The sequence below is a fragment of the Grus americana genome, chromosome 3 (assembly GCF_028858705.1).
Source record: "Grus americana isolate bGruAme1 chromosome 3, bGruAme1.mat, whole genome shotgun sequence".
Lineage (NCBI taxonomy): Eukaryota > Metazoa > Chordata > Aves > Gruiformes > Gruidae > Grus > Grus americana.
Window position 1 is genome coordinate 104,766,601 of NC_072854.1, and position 20,665 is coordinate 104,787,265.

Consider the following 20,665-nt stretch of genomic DNA (forward strand, 5'->3'; position numbering starts at 1 on the left):
GGTTGCTGTGAAAATAATAGATAAAACCCAGCTAAATCCTACTAGTCTGCAAAAGGTAAGAATATACCATAACATCTAAAATTCTATAGACAGTGAACTGTGATACTTTGTTTCTTGACAAAAATATTTGGTCCCTTTATCTTGCTAAACAAACATCTTTGTGTATGTGTGACCTTGGCAGACAGTGGTATCCTACTGTCCTTGCTATGATGTTCATGTGTGATTTCTCTGAGGGCAGTTACTGTATGTGGTTCCTATCTAAGCATTGCCATTTTGTTCTTCTTTCATCCTCCAGCTTTACCCCTTGCTGACAATAAAATTTGTATCTAACTAGCTACACAAGTAGTTTGTCTACATACTAACTCAAGATGTAATGTTGTAAAGGATAGTATTTTTCCTTTAATGTAGTAATTGGGTTTTTGTGGACTTACAAGAGTGCTAATTTTTATGGCTTTAATGTTTTTACCTTTGTTTTTATAATCTTTCAACTTTAATAGAATACTTGTTAAACTCAAGGGACCTTTGGCAATTACTTTTTGTGTATAGAATTGACGTAATTCTGAGTATAATCAAAACATTCTTGTTTGTGCCTGTAGATAGAAATTCAGAAGTCCTTAATAGCCATTGTGATAAGTGTTTTAATAAAACCCTGGGGTTCTTTGTTTGGTTTGGGGAGTTTTTTTACTATTTAGCTATGCATATGTTTGGTTTTGGCTGAAGCACAGAAATGTTGTATTGTCCTACCACAGATTGGCTGTTATAAAAACTTGGAATATTTTTTGTTTACAAATACTAGACTGCTGCTCTCTGTAGCTGTCAAATGAGAGAAAGGGGCTAGGGCTTATTGCTGTTCTTTTATCTCTGGCTGCTGTCACATTTATTTTATTGTGTAACATTGGTTATGGGGAGTTATAAACAACTTTGCTTTAATTTCTTTCTTCTTTGATTTCTTTTAATTATTTGATTTACTTGCTTTAATTGATCTTCTGAGTATTTGGTTTGAGTATGGGTTCTTCAGGATTTATTTTTTTTAAATTCAAGCTGCTGTGCAGATTCCATGCAAAAGCTTTGCTATCCTTAAGTCCTATATCCTATGTCAAGCAAATCTCTTTGCTAATATTTGAGCTAGTGAAGAGGGACCCACAGAGATGGTACATGACAGAGCATATTGAGGAAATCCCGTGCTGCTCACATAACTTGTTTCCTACCTGGCTTGGTATTTACACTTGGAAAGCTAGGTGAGTTTGTCTCGTTGAGCAATGAAAGAGTAAAAAATGTTAAAATCTCCTGGAAAACTAATGATTAAAAACTAACTTCTGGGATAACTGCTGTAATGATAAATAAGTTGTATTTCACACAAAAATATTGAATAATAATGCAAGAAATCATTCCAAGTATAAATGAAACTTTCATAGCCTACAAAAGATGCTGTCACACTGCACAAGTAGTACACAAAATACTCATGTAATAAGACGTTGCTGCTGTTACTTGTTTTTTGAGTGGGAAGCTGATAACAGGAGAAACATTTTTACATACAGTTAGAAGCAACTTATAGCAGAACTGAGGACAGAAGTTAACTTTAGTGATTTAACCACAATTCCATTCTTCTTCAATAACTTCTAGAAATATTTATCCCATGCATCTTCTGCTTACACCGGAAAGTGTGATAATTTGCTGGTATAAATTTTTCCTTTGTAACATCTTGATTGTAATATTCAGAAAAAATAATCTTTGTTTTGAAGCTCTAAATGTCTTCAGCATCCTACAATTTTCTGAGAATTTTGAGTGAAACTGAATATTGATTCCCTGAAAGCTTTTAAGTAGGCTTAAGCACAGTTTTTGCACAGTAACTCAAGCAACTGTAGTTTTTTAAAGCAAATAAGAGTGGGAGGGTGTTTCATCAGCATGCTCAGAATTACTTCTTGTTAGTATTTGGATAGGTCATTTGTGGATTGTAAATAAAGCAAGAAAAAAAGTCTTGTTCTGTTCTATGAAATGTCTATTTTTCTTTCTGCACTGAACTATTACATAAAGTTTGTGATTATGTATTATATAGTATCACTGTAATATGAATTTTTATAATTTTGTTATCAGGGTTACACTGTACGTAGGACTGTTAAGTAGTCAATTTTTTTCTTCAAGAGGTAATATTGGGAATGGGAAGTGGTGATAGTAGCATTGCTTTAATAGGAACAGACACTTTTCTAATGAATGTTTATAGAGGAATACTGGAGTATGTTACTGCCACAAAAATACCACTCCTGAGTTTGAACCCATCTAAATTAGCGTAATTGGAAGGACAGTCTCCAGAATTTCAAAGCTGGTAAATTGTACGCAGGTCAGCAAAACTTTTAGGCCTTTAATCACTATTGATTATTATTAATCAAACAAGTAAGTAATGATTTTGGATGCAGGGTCATTCACAAAGCCATCCCCTTTCCATTCACTATAGTATAAAGGATACAGACTGCAAGTGGGTTTTGCCATAGTACTTGCTACTGACCTAATTAAGGAAAATCAGTTGAGGCATCATAGCTTCTCATGCACCGTTCTGTTTTGTAAACAGAAATATTTGAGCACATACTTCAGTTGCCGAAAGCTGGGTCTGTAGTTAGTCACAGGTATGAAAGCAAATAAAGTGTTGAGTCTGTTCTTAGCCACTCTCCAGTGTTATTTATGCCATAGAGTATGGACAGAAGGAAGGCTTTGTGAACATAGTTATTTTAACTTAAGCCGTCAAATGTTAGGAGATGACACAGGGAAGCTGGCCCTGTGAATTTTTAATTTTGCATCCTTGTGCATCCAGTGTGGTAGTCTCAAGTTGTATTTCTTGCTTCAGGACTTCTGCCTCGTAAAATAGCTAAACAATCTTGAATTAATGGCACTGCTTTTTTTTTTTTTGTTTTCAATTCCTTCAGTATGTAGTTCCCATCTTACTTGGTGAACACCTGTTTAGAAGACAGGGATGGCTTTTTTGTGAACTTGCTGTCTTAATAGTAACATACTGTACTGACTTGGCTTTTTCCACTGTCGAGATTGTAATTTGTTCCTAAATGTAAGTATTTGGGTTTCATCATAAGTAGAATTTATATCAAAATAGCTGTTCTATTTTCTGCGTGTCTGCTACATTGAAAGTGTCGTCTTGTACTGGCTCCACGAGGCATGTTTCTGTTGCTCTTCTGCAAACTGCTAGTGGAGCAGAAGATGGGTTTTTTCTTAATAGGTTTGATTACCAAGTGGCATTTCAGATTTTCCCTTTTTAGGGGTCAGTAGGCTTCTTTTTATTCTTTAAACATATCTAAAGCCTCAAACTGAGGTTCTTTCTGTTAAGAAAAGCTGAACAGAAGAAGTAGTAGCAGATTTGGAATTTCAACATGTTACCTATTGAAAGCTATGCTTTTTTGCAGCATCTCTTCTCAGTAATGATTTAGAAACTAGAGAAGCATTCAATCACATCCTTCAAAGCAAGAAAAAGCCTTGGTTAACTGAAGACTTTTAGTTTGATTATAGACTTAAATTAGTAAATCTTAAACATACATGTCAACCTGACAGCAAGTAGAAGTGTTTAGCAATAGTGTGACAGAAGATCTTTGTACTTTCTGCAGTCCGTGCCCTGAGAAATGAAGCTGGAAAAGCAGGAATCAAATTTTAAAGCCTTGTGCCTTTTCTGTAGGTACAAGTTCTACAAAGTGAGTATGGTGCTGGCTGTCCTCTGCAATAAGTGAAGGTATTGAGGCTCCAGCCCATTTGCAACAAGGAGATGTTTGTTCAAGAGCTTTTTTGAATGGTCGCACTTTGTTCAGATTGACGAGCGGTCCTATAAATTTGTGGTGGGGGGCAGAGAAATCAGGAAGCTCTTACACCTTCTGAGAGAGCAGAAAACTGCTGCTCAAGAGAGAAGTGGTGTGTGAATTCTGAAAGCGCTGTTTTTTATCAGTAAAATAGATCATGATATAATCCTGCGGCTTGCCTTGTCACGAAAGGAGAACTAATCTTCACTGTCCAGATTTCTATAAAATTAACAAGCTTGGCTTTGTAGGAAATAACTATGGTTTTGTTGCTTTAATGCCTTTATATGCAGAGGAAGAGATGTATCCTGGGTGTTAGTGAGGGGTGTAATGGCTATTATTCAAAGATATCTCTATTTGTAAATACGTAGTTACTGACATAACTAGTGATAATGACCAGCATGCTTCTGCAAGGGGGGGGGGGGGGGGGGAGAAGATTTATCCCAAAGTAGTGCTCCGTGGAATGCAGAATTGCAGTGTAAAATAATGTGCTCTAATACTTGAATGCTGTTCATGTTTTTATTCAAGCGTTATGCATTGTTCAGAGATTTTCTAGATTGTTTCGCTCGTGAGAGAAAATTGGAGGAGCAAACATTGGCATTTTCTTAATTTGTATAAATGTGCATTTATACTGGACTGAATATACACCAGGACTCCAGAGAACAGTTCATTTGCCCGATTTCCATCCCACTCCCTCTCTGCTGTTTTGAACATCTGTATAGAAATAAGGTTCCCTTTTCTTTCTCCTCACTCCACATTTGAGAGACCCTTACACATCCCCTTGGACCGTATGGGCTGGGAGCCACACAAGGTGTAATGTGGCTACGTTTGCGGTCTCTATGCAGTGCTGTTGCATTATTTCAGTTCTTCCAGCCTTTCAAACAATTTCTTTCTTTCTGGGTTGGAAGGTATCCGTCACGCCAAGCAGCTTTAGCAAAGCTGCTTGACTTAGTTACGTAGCAGTATTATGGAATACGTAAATTACATCTGCCTAATTTGCAAGATGTTACCTGAGTAAAGGTTTGAAAATGTTGGTAAACAACTGCTGGAAACTTGTCAGAAGCTGATAACAACTGCAAAACACAAACTGAGGAATGTGGATCTCCCCAGGAAGGCAGCCTTGGGTGCTGTAGTTTCAGTAGCAGGCAGGCAATTGGGAGAGGAGTTTTGTAGGCAGTACAACTGCTTAGGGGGTTTTAATCTTTTCTCAGAGAAAGCCATTTAGTCAGCAGGTACCTGCAGGTAGATTCCAAGATTTTAACTATTCTTTCAATTCTTATTTTGTTGATTTCTCTTTCCCTGCTGTCATACATTTGTAGGGAGGCTGACACCATCCCATCTGTAAAATAAAATAGCTGGTTTCCATTCAGCTTATGCTTGACATGATTTGTGCAGATCAGCATCACCGAAGTTAACTTCAGCTGCCTTGTCCAGTTCTTGCTCTAAGATGCAAACGCATTGCAACCTACATTTAAAACGCCTTTGAGTCAAAATCTCCAATCAAACAAGAAGCCCACCTCAGAGCCACTAACCAGCAAGAAAATACCCAGATTTACCTTGTGATTTTGTTGAGTTCATTTAGAATTTGCCTTAGAATAGCTGCTTTCTTTCAAAAGGTTGAGACTAACTGCTTCCTCTTGATATATTCATGGTGACTACCAGGTCTGTGTACCTGCTTTTGTATGAGAATATATGCTTCAGGTTTCTGAAAAATGTCTATTCCACAGGATATATAGTACAAGATGTTGTAAAAAAATGTCTTGATGTTTTCATGGAATAAACCTAAGCCCGTACTTTTGGGTCTTGGTGATGTCTTCTATTCAGAACTGGGGCAATCAAATGTTTGTTTCATATAACAAAGTATCTGCATCAGGCTAGAGGTCAGTAATGTTCTCTCTTTAGGAAAATAGACTTTTATGTCCATTTCCTAATAGGATTTTTCCTTTACGGAAGAAAAAACTACATATTATGTGGAACAAAATTTCATGTCACTGTGAAATCAATTTGAATCTTAAACCAATTAGTAAACTTCTAAATTCTATGAGAATATTGAACAGAATAATGCACTCTTCTTTTGCACGTAACATGCATCACATTACATGTAAATTTGTGTTCGTTCATGATCTTTTTTTCTAGATTTTAAATTATTATGGTTTAATATTTTGATCCTGCTTATGAAGACATGCATTCATTGCTGTAACTTTTATACTAGCATTAGTACTGTTACGTTATGAAATATCTTTCCAGTCGTTTGGCAGGAATTGCAGTATTCCACATACCTGCTTAGAAGCTCTTCTGAAGCTGCACCATCTGTTGGCTTAGATTTGTTAGCTTCTGACTAATTGATAGTGATTTAGCTGAGAAACTTTTTCTTGTGCAACAAATTTGAATAATTAGGGGGAAAAAAGCACAAAGGTGGTATGATGTTTTTTGCATGGGAATAACTGACTCTGAGGAAGCAAGAATATTTGCTGAAGTTAATTCTAGTGCATAGTGTTACATATCCATGTGTTACATTTAGAACACAAGCAAACTGCATCATATAGTTCCTGTTTTCTCAGAGAAATGCTTTTATAGTATTTGCTTCCTTCTGAATTTTTAATGGCAAATTGATAGTAACTTGCTTGAAATAGTTAAATAATGTAAATATAGGACTACAATAATATTACTCGATCAAAAGCTGAATTTCAAAAAGATATTGCTCTATAGTCTTAACTTGTAGAATAAATGCAGAATTTTAGAAATGTTATGACTAAGCTGCACAAATGGAGTAAAAAAAAAACAAACCCATCAGTGTTGTCTAAGCAAAATAATTTTAATTTCTCTTAACTTGTAGCCTTGGCCATCATAAAATAAAAACTAAAGTGCTACTCTTTGAGGTGGTGTTCAGTGTCTGGTTTGTGTCATTGTACCCTTTTGCAAAGGTAGCATCTGAACAAATAGGACTAATTTTGAAAACATAGGGAGAGATGACGTTCCTCAGGGGCTGGTGTTGGGACCGGTGCTGTTTAATATCTTTGTCAGTGACGTGGACGGTGGGATTGAGTGCACCCTCAGCAAGTTTGCCAACAACCGCAGGCTGTGTGGTGTGGTCGACACACTGGACAGGCTTGAGAAGTGGGCCTGTGTGAACTTCATGAAGTTCAGCAAGGACGAGTGCAAGGTCCTGCACATATGTCAGAGCAATCCCAGGCACAACTACAGGCTGGGCAGACAATGGACTGAGAGCAGCCCTGAGGAGAAGGAACTTGGGGTGTTGGTGGAGAAGCTCAGCATGAACCAGCAGTGTGCGCTAGCAGCCCAGAAAGCCAACCATATCCTGGGCTGCACCAAAAACAGCGTGGCCAACAGATTGAGGGAGGGAATTCTGCCCCTCTACTCTGCTCTGGTGAGACACCCCCCCACCCCCCAGAGTACTGCGTCCAGCTCTGGGGTCCCCAGTACAAGACAGACATGGAGCTGTTGGAGCAAGTCCAGAGGAGGGCCACGAAGATGATCAGAGGGCTGGAGCATCTCTCCTATGAGGACAGGCTGAGAGAGTTGGGGTTTTTCAGCCTGGAGAAGAGAAGGCTCCAGGGAAATCTAATTGTGGCGTACCAGTTTCTGAAGGGGGCCTACAGGAAAGATGGAGAGGGACTGTTTACAATGGCAGGTAGTGACAAGACAAGGGGTAATGGCTTTAATCTGCAGGAGGGTCAATTTAGATTAGATATTAGGAAGAAATTCTTCACTGTGAGAGTGGTGAGGTACTGGAACAGGTTGCCCAGAGAGGTTGTGGATGCCCCATCCCTGGAAGTGTTCAAGGCCAGGTTGGATGGAGCTTTGGGCAACCTGGTCTAGTGGAGGGTGTCCCTGCCCATGGCAGGGGGCTTGGAACTAGATGATCTTTCAGGTCCTTTCCAACCCAAACCATTCTATGATGTCCTCTGAAACATCAGACAAGCAAAACAGCAACAACACACTTCTGTGTTGAGCCAAGTTTCTCTATTGGGAGGACTGTAGTACTAAGATATTTCCAAAATGTCTAAGCATTATGCTGAAGCCAGTGAGCTTTTCTCCCTTCATTTCAGCATCCTACTTCAGCCCAATACAGAACTAAAGAGCGTGCAGCACAGTAAATAGATTTGATGATGGGGTTAGGCTGTTCATTTGAAGTAAAACAGTGCAAGCTTATCGGTATTGACAGCCTCAAGTGCAGAGTTACAGAGCTATGTGGTCATTTTGGATTCCTTTCATTTGCCTTCTTCCCTTTGAGCCCCTGGGTTAGTCTTGCTTCACCTCTTACTTAATAAACCCATGAAAGCTAGAAATTTAAGAGCAAAGACCTCTTGGTTTTGATTTTTTTAAAAAAAAAAGTAAACCTGCTGTTGTCTTAAGTATATACACTTAGGACTATAAGTTTGGCAAATTCTTTTTAGTTATGTGACTCAGGATCATAAAGCAGACTTTCATTAATCGTAAACCTTCAGGCCTTGCCAGGGGGACAGGGGACATTGTTTTTTGTGATCCAGCGTAAAATTTGGTAGTTGTGGGAAAAGTGAACTCCCCCGCTTCACCTCTGTGAAGCGGCAGGACTGGGAGACATCGGGATTCCTGGTGTCTAATTCCATTTTAACATCTGTGTGTTCGACTTTTCTGTAGTACTATACTTTGTATTTGCACCCGCAGTTATGTATTTATTCAGGGTAGTTAGCTGAGCTTGCCAGTCACCAAAGAAATTGGAGCAAAGAGATAACAAAAACTTGTGTGAATAATCCATTGGGTTTGGTCAATGTGAAACTCCAGAAAGGGTCATAAAACTTATCTGTGTCTGCTTGTATAAAGCTTAAAAATTAGTCTGGTTTTGATATGTAGTTGGTAGTGATTATTTTTATATCAGGTGTAAGATGTAGATTACGTTTTCTGGAGTTCACTGCACTGTATTTATTTATATTTTATGCTAATGCTATTTTCTGTGCCTTATGCTTCTCCTTTTTGCCATCTAAAATTGCATATCTTGCATAACTTTTCCCTAATAAACACACTCTAAGAAAATTATCTTGCTTCCTTGACAGTTGTTTCGAGAAGTACGAATAATGAAGATACTGAATCATCCCAATATTGGTAGGAGCCCTGAATTTCTGCAAACTTTTTTCATTACACTGTTTACATTTTACTCTCTTTGGCTTTATTTGAATGGACTTTACTGCTATGCTTTTGTTCATTAAACTTTTTTGAGATAATAGGACAGTAAGCATTCAGTAAATGCTTTATTGTCTCACCTCCTTTATTGACTCTGCTTGAAACAGGAATTTTACTCTGAGGAGATAAACTGCTCACTCCAGGAAAACCTTAACACAAAGTAGGACATGCTGAGTCTACTGAGGGCTCCAACTCTCCTCTTCCATTGAAATTACTCTTGAGGCCAAAAAGCATGAGTTTCTTAGGTGAAAGTAGCAAAACTCCAGAAGTTCAGTCTAGGAAAGACTCCTGCTGACTGATATTTCCAGCAAATTAGAATTACAAAGTATGTAATTTTCCCTTTCTGCTTTAGTTCTTTCACCTACCCCACAGCTTCAGGGCCCTACTTTGTGATGACAATTCTTCTGGCTGAGGAGGGCTGGACAGTCTTGTTCCAGAGACAGTTAATGGTCCTGAATCGGCCAGAGGGCTTGTTGCATACAAGGTATGGATGAGGTGTACAAGTTATTACATGCTAGGCACTTCCTTCTCATCCCTTGAATTGTTTGTTGCTTTTCCAGCATTCTTAGCTTCCGCTGCTTTCTGTTTTCTTGGGGGTGGCGGTGGGGGTGTGTTTGTTTTAAATGAGTGGTTACTATTACAGTCTGGGGAAAGTCTTTCAGACTTCACGTTTCTGGTATCCACTCGGTTTTTAGTTGGTCAGAATCAAGGATTTCTAACTGGGAGCAGTTTACTAGCTAAACAGGGAAGGTTTGTATGATCTTAAAGATGTCCGTGTCAAACACTAATTTCAGCATGAATTCGTTTGTACAGTGTGCACAAACTTCTGAGAAAACTGTTAATTAATATGCTTTATTATCAACCATGATTTAGAGCTTTTTCCCCCTCAAAAGAATGCTAACCCAAAGGATATAAAGTTTTTGTATGGTTTAGTGTTATTACTGGCCATAAATTATACTCACTTTCACTAGTATCATTTTTTGTTTGTGCTGTGCTTTTGCACCCTGCTGCAATCTCTCTTTCGTTTTTCTTGCAGTAAAATTATTTGAAGTTATTGAAACTGAAAAGACATTATATTTGGTAATGGAATATGCCAGTGGGGGTAAGTGGATTCTTAATTCTACTTTAAGAATAAACTCAAATATGGAAAGCCATGGTGGTTGCACACCTAGGAAAGATTTAAGGATTTTATGGTTAATGGGTTGTTCCAATCTGGCCTTCTCAGCAGTCCTGGCAGACCTTCCAGGGCAGACTTTCTTGCTTGCATCACGTTCTGTAAAGTAACCTATTAGGTTTGTGCTTAAGGGTAGTTACCATTCTGAGATTTCTGCTGGAATATCAGGAGATAATCTGGTGCTGATTCTGGCAAAAACTTGACTCAGCGTTTATCTGCTATATTTAGGCAAGCACTGGTGCCTCATTTTACCTTGAAAACGTGTGCCAAAGCACTTGAAGAAGCAGGTGCAGGGGATGGGAATAGGGAACGCGGGAAAGGGGACCAGCAGAACCATAAAGAGTGAGAGGGATGGTGGGTGCCTGCTGGAGAGGCTGCTTAGCATCTGAATGGGAAATGTTCGAATGTGGGAAGGGAGTCTAGCACAGGGCTAGTGACCAGCTTGGAAAAGCTGCTCCTCACACAGTGCAAAGATGAGGATCCAAAAGGCGTTTGAGCAGCTTTATTAGAGAACAAGAAGGAAAAAACAGAAGTAATACAGATAGCGTTAAGTGAAGCTGCTAGAGATGTGCAAAACAAATCTGGTACATACGAAGTCTGTTTCCCAGTGTGTCTTATATGCAATGTGAATGTTTTTCATGATTAAAGTCAATTTTATTTTCATTTCACGGTGTTTTTTAAGTAAATTTATTTTAAAAAGTGAAGTAGCCTTAGTATGAAGGCTTCCATTTTTATATTTCTTGACTATTACATGTCTGAAAAATGAAATCCAATGCAAAGAGTAAAAAGGAATTTTTCCTGGCTGCTTCTATTTCCTTTCCCTTCAAAAAGCAGGGGGAGGAGGAGGGGTATTGTTTTCAAGCATGATTTGATTGTGCATGACAGTCAACAATAAAACCTGGGCAATAGGACTGATGTTTTGTCCTTGTCGTGGTCAGGAGAGGTGTTTGACTACCTGGTTGCACATGGAAGAATGAAAGAGAAAGAGGCTCGTGCAAAATTCAGGCAGGTATGAAATTAATGTTCACTCTTTCTTTTGTTTCTATTTATGGTGTTTTCAGATAGACATAAGTGTGAGCATACTTCTTTTACTTTAAAAAAATATTCATTGTTGTGATAATGTTTATTAAAGCTGGAGTGGAAAAAATCCCTGAAGAGAAAAATATCTGCTTCCTACGTACTATCTAAAAATAGTAAGACCGTTTTACATTCTTTTTCAGTTGGATGTTCCTAAGAGCCACATTTTTTATTGTGACTCACTTGGGGTTTTAATCCTTTTTGGAATATTTTAGAATTTATCAGATGTTCTATCTAGAGAGATTGATATGATGACATGTATTGCTCTGTCATGTCACAGTTTTGTATGAAGGGTATTCTGTAATAGGTTTTATTCTTATTAGAAACCTTCTCATCTTAATCCTTTTCTTACCCTGTTTTTAGTGATTATTTTGTGAAAAACTTTAATTAGATAAATAAGATTTGGTGGTATTCAGAATTAAGGTATATAATTAACATGTAAAGGAAGTGCTTTTAACTTGCTGGGTTTTGTTATACATGTGAAAGATGTATGTGAGAATGTTGAATGAACTATTCTTTTAGGGATGAATTGCAGAGATATGCTGCAAATATTTCAGAAGATAAAATCTGAGATGGTACATCCGGCTATTGGATTGGGCAGTGGAATAATTTCCTTTTATAGTTATTGCTGTTGGGCGATCTGCATTTAAAATAGATGTTTCTCCTATTACCTTGAGGTAATAGGAATTAAACTTTTTTAATAAAAAAATGAGCTGCTTTTAGGGATGACTTAATTTTAGTATTTGAGCTTTAATGAAACTTACATGAATATTTTCTAAACCGAAAGCTTTTCTTACTAATTTCTTATGTTATACTGAATCATATCAGGAGCCAAAATTACTAAATTATGTATGAAAACTTAAACTGGGATTTGAAATAAAATATTTCACTGATTATTTTGGTGTTTCAGATTGTATCTGCTGTGCAGTACTGTCATCAGAAATGCATAGTTCATCGTGATCTTAAGGTAGGCTGTTACTTACTTTTTATTTTGCTGGGTGACAGTATAGACTTAATTCCATTTAATATACTTGTCCTTGCCACTGGCTCTGAATGCCTCGAACATGTGAATGAGGGAACTATCACTTGTATTTTATTCTCGATTTTCTGAAGCACAAAAATAATGTAGCTTGCCTGTTGGAACAGGGGAGAGACAAGAATAGAACGTGTGTTAACTTTCATTCCAGTTTTGGCTTTAAGAAAAAGACATGCTCTCCAAAGAATTATACGTGCTGGCATGCAGCTATCTGCACACTGAAGCTGCAGAAGTTCAATGATGCCAGTCAGCACTACTTATTTAAAATAGTTTCTGTTAAAATATGTTGCAAGATACATAAAACAGTCTTTTCTCAGTGATTCATAAGAAATATGTTTAGGGCTTTAAGCAATTTGAATTTCTGGTTTATACTCCAGTATTTAATTCAGGCAGAAAAATAAATCGAAGATAAACAGAAATTAGTTGAACATCCCCTTTTTTTTTTTTTTTATGCCTTCTAGTAATCTATCTGTATAAACATACCAGACCATGTTAAAGAGTTCAGCAATTGCAGGTACAACTTAAGCCTTCATTCTGAAGTTGTCTTCATACCAAGTGTAGATATTATGAGACTTGGACACAAGATCTTCTACCTGCTTAAAAGCTGGCTTGTGCTCCTGCTTTGTCTTTGTATATTTACAAAGAAAACACTGCTATAGGTTCTTTTTTTACTAATGTATCTAAATACTTACGAAAAGCTGAGGTTGAGTAATTCCTAAGGGTTTTTTTCACCAGTATCTTTTGTCTGTCTTGTAATGCGCTGCAGCATGGTCTCAACCTCTTTCTTACAAATCTGTTCCCTAATACCTGTCAATCTGCCAGCTCCTGCGCGTGCATATGGTGGTGGATAATACATCTTTTTCTGCTGAGTCCTCCCTGCCCCACGACCATTGTCATCTGATGATGGTGGTGCTTGGCCAGTACTCTAAAGTCAGAATGCAAGGAAGGAAAGGGCTGGATCTCATTGAAATCTTGATTTAAAAAAAATTCCTCCCTGCCTTGCCTGGTGGTTTGGATCCCGCTAATGTTTTGTCAAGCTCCCTAGAGCTTACTGCAGGCACTGTTGTTGAGCGTTCCAGAAGACTGCACCTAGGGACCTATTGGCTTGGCCAGACAAGCCACTTTCACTGGTTGTCTTGGGCTGCGTTTGGCTGGGAGTAGGGAGCCAGCCATCTCCTCCTGCTTAGCAGGCACTGGCTTGCTCAGTCCAGCTATAGTATTGAGCCTTACTGCATTAACCCCTGCAGTTATTCAGCTTCCTGCATCTCACTCTTGCTCCCAGAGTCCGTTACAGCCTCCACCCCTCATTAATTTCTTAGTTCTGTAGCACGCGTACAGCTTGCTGCGTTGCTCACAGGACTATCCAAAACTGCTTCGCAGCGTTCACACAGGATTCCTTTTACCATCTGTCACAAGTACTCTGCTGCTGATCTCCTTCCTATTTGCAAGGCAGGTGGGCAGGCTCCAAAATAATTTCTTTGTTTACTTTTCTCTCTCCGTCTTCTCTTGGAGTTATGCCAGACTCACGTGAAAAGTTCAGTGTTAGGTGTGATTGAGAGCCAGTCAGCCTAGCCAATGAAAAATACATTCCTCCCCCAAAAAGGGGGCTAAACGTATGGCTTTGAGGAGGTGTTCTCACTTCATCTCTTCTTTCCAAATGTTGTGTGTCATCTGTCTCACTTAAAACTCTTCTTATGGAGCTGCAGAGAAGGAAGCAGCAACTTGCAAGTTGTGTCCGCATTCACATCTGCTTCTGTTGACTTTCTCCATGGTGTCATCACACTGACCCAATGATGTTGTTAGCACTATGAGGCAGAGGTCTGGCACCACTTTGGAGATTTTTTGATAAGCCTTTTTGGCTTTCATAACAGAAAGGGTAAACATCAAATGTAAGTCACTTCAGACTAAGCTAGGAAGATGTGTAAGAAAATGTGCAAGTTTGTCCAGGCTATCCTGCCAGAGGAGGAGGGAGTGCAAGGCCCTCGGGTACTTAAACTGTCTTCTTTCAAATTTCCGTGATTATAAACAGCGTGCGTAGAAAGGGCCATAACCAGTTCCAACTTCGCTTATCATGTGATGCGCAAAACTTATCTTACCTTTTCAGTGACTGTTAATACTTTTGCTCTGCGCACGTAACCAACAAGAGCATAGTCCTTCTATTTGGCATATTAAAAAGGTGGTTTTGGTGGTTTTGTTTGAAATAAGGAACCTAAAAGAGCATGGGGTATTTGGGTAGCAGAGTACTGTTGAACTGGGAGGACTATTGTAATCACAGAGCAGCTGCACTGACAGTAATGTTTTTGCCACAAGGAAAATGAAGTCTTTGTGCAGTAATGTAGAAGGCTGTCAAATCTGGAAAATATGTCTGTGAGTCTGTCTGCAGGCACATCAGCTGGAACCAGCTGAGATTACAGGTCATGAATTGAGAAAATAAAATATTTTCCAGGTTAGTTAGTTTGTAAAAATGGGCTGTATTTTACTCCTGATAAAGGCAAAATTCTGTTGCATAGCTATTGGCTTGATATACTGGTATTTAGTTGTCTCCTGTTCTGTTCATTGAGTGCAAGTGAAATTATTAAAAAATAAAACCAACAAACCAACCCAAACAAAATAATGTTTACTCTTTTAATCAAAGCAACTAACAAGTTGATTGCTGCTTCTCTGATCTTGAACTAAGACTTTTTTATTTCTGGGCTCAATTCTGAGCACAGGATCTGATGAAAGATGTATGTGTTTGCTATAAAACTGATATTTGACAATTAGGTGAATCCTCTGCTCTGGCTAGTATCTGTTCTCCTATGGAAAAAGGAGAATTCCTGCACTGCTCAGTGCTGCTCCTGTGTTGCTGATATGCAAATCAGGAGCCAGGACCCAATTAGATGAGGAAGCATTGCCTAGTTCTGCTGCAGTCCTTGCACAGCATCCTTGCATTTTGAGAAATGCACTTTTATTTTGTTCCAGTAATGTATTAGTATTTCTCTAACCTGGCTCTTTTCATCTTCTGACCTACCTGTGATACTCAGTATAAGATCCTGTTTACTGACTCTCCAGGCTCCTGAATACTTGCATCTATGTGTATGTGATGCATTGCATTCACATGATTGCTGCACAGGCGTTAATATTCTTGGATTTATAATACATGCATTTTTTTCATACACAATGTAATACTTGTGTTAAACAATTTGGTGTTGTTATTGCCAAAGCAAACACTAATAATAAAGGGGAGAGAATTTTTTGGTACAGACTGCTGAGATACAGCACATAGCTTGAAGTGTTTCATCTTGTAAGCAGAAGAGATCTTCTTGTAAAGCCTTAAATCCCTTCTAACATTTACCCCACCAAAATGGTAGGTGATGTCAGGGATTAGATTTACACTCCTTGGCATCAGAAATTGGCGTGAACCTGTCAAAAGCTGAAACTGCTATTCTGAGATGTCTGGATATTTCAGTCTAAAGCTGAACTAAGTTATTTCTTCCAGAAAAGAAAATCTTCATAGCTGAGTCACTAGCTGACTTTCAAGTCTGTTTAGCTGCTTTTAACAGTTATATTTTCCTGAGTAAACATAGTCAATTTTCAATCTTTGTCATAATGTATTCAGGGGGATTAGTTTCTTTTGTTCTGCAAAAGTACAGATGGTGAACCATTTTAGAAAAAGAAACATTTTTGCATTTATTGATAAATGATACACTGTAATATATTGATGTTATTCTGATACATCAATTGTCCTTTTCCTCTTTTATTTTTCTTAGGCAGAAAACCTTCTACTTGATGCAGACATGAACATTAAAATTGCAGACTTTGGTTTTAGTAATGAATTTACAGTTGGTAATAAACTGGACACGTTTTGTGGAAGCCCACCTTATGCCGCTCCTGAACTTTTCCAAGGAAAGAAATACGATGGTCCTGAAGTGGATGTGTGGAGTCTTGGGGTGATTTTGTACACACTAGTAAGCGGATCATTGCCATTTGATGGTCAGAATCTAAAGGTATAGTTACAAGATGAAAGCTTGGCTTTTACTGTCTTTAAATCTTCAATGTCATTGATAGGCTCACCTTTTAAAACTTTATTTTAAAAGGAACTGAGGGAGCGAGTACTGAGGGGGAAGTACCGCATTCCGTTCTATATGTCCACAGACTGTGAAAATCTACTTAAGAAGCTACTAGTACTGAATCCAATAAAACGAGGCAGCTTGGAAGTAAGTAATTTCATCTTGGGGGAAAAAAAGGATTTTTCAGACTAAGAATAAAATACAATAATTGCTTAAGACTTATTTATTTTTCACAATAGGTACTTTATTCCTGTTTTAAGGGCCCAAAAGTGTTGTTAAAAAAATTAAAAAATGAGGAAATGTCCCAGAACCAGTGCAGCTTGAAAATAGAAAGTGTTAATGAATGAAAGTCTAACCTTAATTGCAGCTGACTAAAGAGTATAATTTAAGAGCATTTCAAAATGCAAACTGATCCCACTTGTTTCAGTCAGGTAATGGAATGTGTGGAAAGCAGGACAAGATGGTAAATATCTTCTGCTTGGGAGTTTTTCAGAAAAACAAAACCAGCAGCAGTCAGTACCATAAGCATTTTTGACTTAACTTACCATTTCTAGCATGATTTCTTAAAAAGGATAGACACAGGAAGAATAACTGTGATACAGAGCTACGTGGGGTTTTTTGTTTGTTTCAGTGCCATAATACAGATAAACACTAAGAACTCTTTGAATGGTAAACTAGTAATTGCTAGTTTTTTCCGTTCAGTCCTTTCTTTTCTGAATAACTGGAAAATTAACATCTATAATAATACCTGCTGTGTACCTCAGCTAAAATCTGTTTTGAGGATTTCTACTGACTTACACTTTTAATTTTTTTTTTTTTGTTATTAGTAAATTAGGTTTTCTCTTCATGTGAGGCAGAGAATTTCTGTCTATAATTTCTAAGGTTTCTAAAAGGTTCAGTGTTTTTAAGGGGCTGTTTTGTTCAAGATTGCTGTATTGGCATGTACTTGCTGGATAACTCTGGAGCTGATACTTAAAAAATACTTTGTGTAGAGTTAACTCTAAATGCTGCTCTGTTCTATTTTGTGAATTCTTTAACAGAGAGAGACTTTTTTAAAAATAATATCTACTTACCATAGAATGAAAGTAGAGCAGAAGATAGATAGAATGGGTTTAAAATAGTGTTTGTAGGAGTTAATCACCAGTGACTTTTGTTTCATCTTTCTATGCATGCTTGTGCTGCAGTGGATGTTGTTCCAGAGAATAAATCCCATTTAAGCAGCTTTTTATTTGTGGTGGCATGACTTATGCCTCCTGGCATGGATGCTACCTGTGCAAGGAAGCACGCATTTACTGAGCTCTGTCTGTGTGCAACTTATTTCAAGCTGATGCTGGTTTGTGACTTGTTATAAATGGTCTTCACTTGAATAAAATCTGTGCTGAAGAGAATAGTGAATGGTGGCTTCTACTTTACTGATAATTCATTAATTATGTTGTATTTATTACTGTCTAGAGGACATAATGATAAGTCACTCGAAGTTTTAGGAAAATAGATTTTCCTTTTATTGAACCTTCCTCTGGGTTTTCAGCAATGTCTCTTCAGATATAATTTCACTTTCCTTCTAGATCTTGTAGTGTTATCCAGTTCTTCTAAAATTCCTTTCTGTCCCTGGAGAGAGGTGTTGGATAGCAGCCTTGCTGGAATGGCATAGTTGTCGGATTGTCTGGAAGAGAGCGAGTAAATGTTATGTGTGACAAGGGGTCTTGAGCCAGTACCAAAATACTGATGATAACGGGCATTGATCATTATGCTGATCTGAGGGAGCAAGACATCCCAAAGTTTTTTAAAATGAATGTTCCTGAAATCACATGTTTGTTGAATTAAAAAGCTATGTACGTGGTTTGGAAAGAAATGACTATTTCTTCTCTCTGAGCACTTCTAAAAATATATATTTAGAATGAAAGTATATATTTATTAGAAGTTTCTAAAAGTGAAAAGAAAATGTCATCTTAAGTGGGGAGAATTTTTGTTTGTGCTTTTGTCTTTTTAATTATTTGCTCAGTCCCAGCCCTACACGAGTTCCCATGCGTGTTTTTCCCAGACCATCCAATAGGATGTTTGTCAGGGACATTAGCATGAAAGCTGAGACTGACACAGGACCAACACTGGATGGATTAGGCTTAGCACTTTTCCTCTGATAAGGACCAGGCAAATTTTTATTAAAATGGTTTGCCTAGACTTTTTTGTGGTTGCAGCAAAGAGAAGACATTTTAGAAGCAAGAGAATGTTTTTGTAAAACAGTAAATCTTTGCAAGAAGAGATGGGAAAAATGCAAAAGCATTGTCAGAAAATATATGGATATGATCTTTAAGAAATACAATTTAGGTCAAATCTTGAAATGCCGTGACCAAGGCTGCTGCTCTTCAATCAGCTGACTGGAAGCTCAGCTGAACTTACACAGATGTAATATTGATCCTGGAATTGGATCATTTATGTCACTTCAAAATGCTTGATTGTAAGAGCCTGTTTTAGGAGTTGTATAATAACTCAATATGCCTATGAGATCTTTTATTTAAGACAGAAGCTAGCAAAAATTTAGATCTTTGACAGATGGAAACCTAGAGCAGATTACATGGAACTGTAGATCCACCTGCTGAAGAGAGATGTAAAACTGTAAGTGGGAATTGTTGGGTTTGCCTATTAATTCAAGAAGGATCAAGAAAGGGAGGTAGGATTTGAGCAGTGTGATTCCTGTCATCCAAACACCTCATCGTGCTTAAACTTTAGATTTAATTAGTAGTATCTTGAAAAAAATTGTAATTGCAGATACTGCAGAGTACTCTTTGGGGAGTCTGTCATGTTGCTGCAAGGCTGCAAATACATAACCAAAATCTATTGTCAAATAGACTCGTGCTCTGTGTGCCAGAAATGCAATATAGTGATATGTGTTCACAATCCCTTCCCCTTTATCCTCTTCAAAAGCCAAAAAATCAATTCTGTAATAGAAATTTGTTCAAAGTTCTAAGTCTTATTGTCAGCAAAATGTTAACTGGCCCAAGTACAAAATTCTGTATTGTTCTTGTAAGGATATGGCTATCTGGGTCTGTAATTTGGCAGCAGCACTACCTACAAAGAATTTGGTTATATCAATGGAAAGTTGTGTCTTGCTTTTTGTGAGAAATAACTTAATTTGGTGTTTGCAAGGCATATTTGGAGCCTGTGGGAAAATTGACTTGCTGGCACTTGTTTCACTCTTCTGTCAATCTAGTGAGCAATATTAGCATCTGTCCCTAAAGAGACATGTGTGCCTCTTGCTGTAGGAGGGAAAATGTTTTTAGCTGTTTTAAAAAAGATGAGTATGTCCTTCAGGAGAAATTGTGGTGGTGGTTAAGAATTCCAGCTGATCAATCTTGCAGGCATTAAAAAATCCAGGCCACAGCAGAAGAAAATTTTTCAAAGAATGCAGGAGAAATTTTTAAAGTAAATATCTACATGGCATAGAGTTAAGAGGCATTTCTCCCTCCAGCCAAACTGTGAACATATTTAGGTCAAGTGCAGTGAGAAGATCCATAGGAAAAAATGACCAGTTGGCATCACAGTCTTGAAACAAATGACTGCAGGAAGCATTGGCACACTCCTGAAATATTCCTTAGTTTCTAAACACTTCCTCTATTATTTGAAGGAGTTACTTCTTGTGATAGAGTTGGTCTTGTAATAACACCTTGGGCTCTTAAACAAGTGTCAGGCACTCAGTAAGATGAGATTAAGAGACAGTGGAAGTGAAGGGTACAAAATGAAAGATTTTTGTGTGTTGGAAGTGCAGGCTTTTTCTCTCAGTAGTTTTTCTAGTATTGAGGGGGGTTGTATTGTAAAGTGCAAATAGTGGGGGGGGAATGAAGTAACGGGAACAAAAAGATGTGAAAGATAAAAGAAGAAACTGTAAGAAGTGAGGGGAAAAGTGGGAGGGAAATAGCAGCATTCAGATTATTACAAATTTTAAGTTGATTTTTCCCACAAATTTAATCAGGCATGGTAAATGGCATCTTGACCTAAAACTCACTTCTTTTCTCAGCAAATCATGAAGGATCGGTGGATGAATGTTGGCCATGAAGAAGAAGAGCTAAAGCCATATACTGAGCCTGAACCAGATTTTAATGACACCAAGAGAATAGGTAAGACTTTTAGAAGGATGTTGCATCTGATGTACATAGGCAATTTGTATCTCAGATTCAATAAAAGAGTTTAGTTTGACTTACGAGATAAATCTCATCATACAAGTAAAATGTTTTCTTTTTATTTAAATGAGAAATTTCATTACAATGCCCTCCTTATAACTACTGTTGTGACTTCACTGAGCTGACATGAATCTACAAGCACAGCAAAAGACAAATAAGATTACAGAATTCAACAGGCAGAAGGA

At 37.8% G+C, this 20,665-nt stretch overlaps 1 protein-coding gene across 10 annotated transcripts in view; it reads left to right on the plus strand.

The window, feature by feature from the left end:
- The window catches only part of MARK1 (microtubule affinity regulating kinase 1), a 60,409-nt gene that overhangs the window by 23,946 nt on the left and 15,798 nt on the right, over positions 1-20,665 (plus strand). For 9 of the 10 annotated variants that reach the window (XM_054820665.1, XM_054820670.1, XM_054820666.1 and 6 more), the window contains exons 3-10: positions 2-55; positions 8,843-8,891; positions 10,006-10,071; positions 11,082-11,152; positions 12,131-12,187; positions 16,006-16,242; positions 16,333-16,452; positions 20,318-20,417. In XM_054820665.1, coding sequence (XP_054676640.1) covers positions 2-55; positions 8,843-8,891; positions 10,006-10,071; positions 11,082-11,152; positions 12,131-12,187; positions 16,006-16,242; positions 16,333-16,452; positions 20,318-20,417 — 754 coding nt within the window. Of the gene's footprint in view, position 1; positions 56-5,107; positions 7,892-8,842; positions 8,892-10,005; positions 10,072-11,081; positions 11,153-12,130; positions 12,188-16,005; positions 16,243-16,332; positions 16,453-20,317; positions 20,418-20,665 lie in introns of those variants that run through there. The other variant, XM_054820675.1, reaches the window with a different exon arrangement.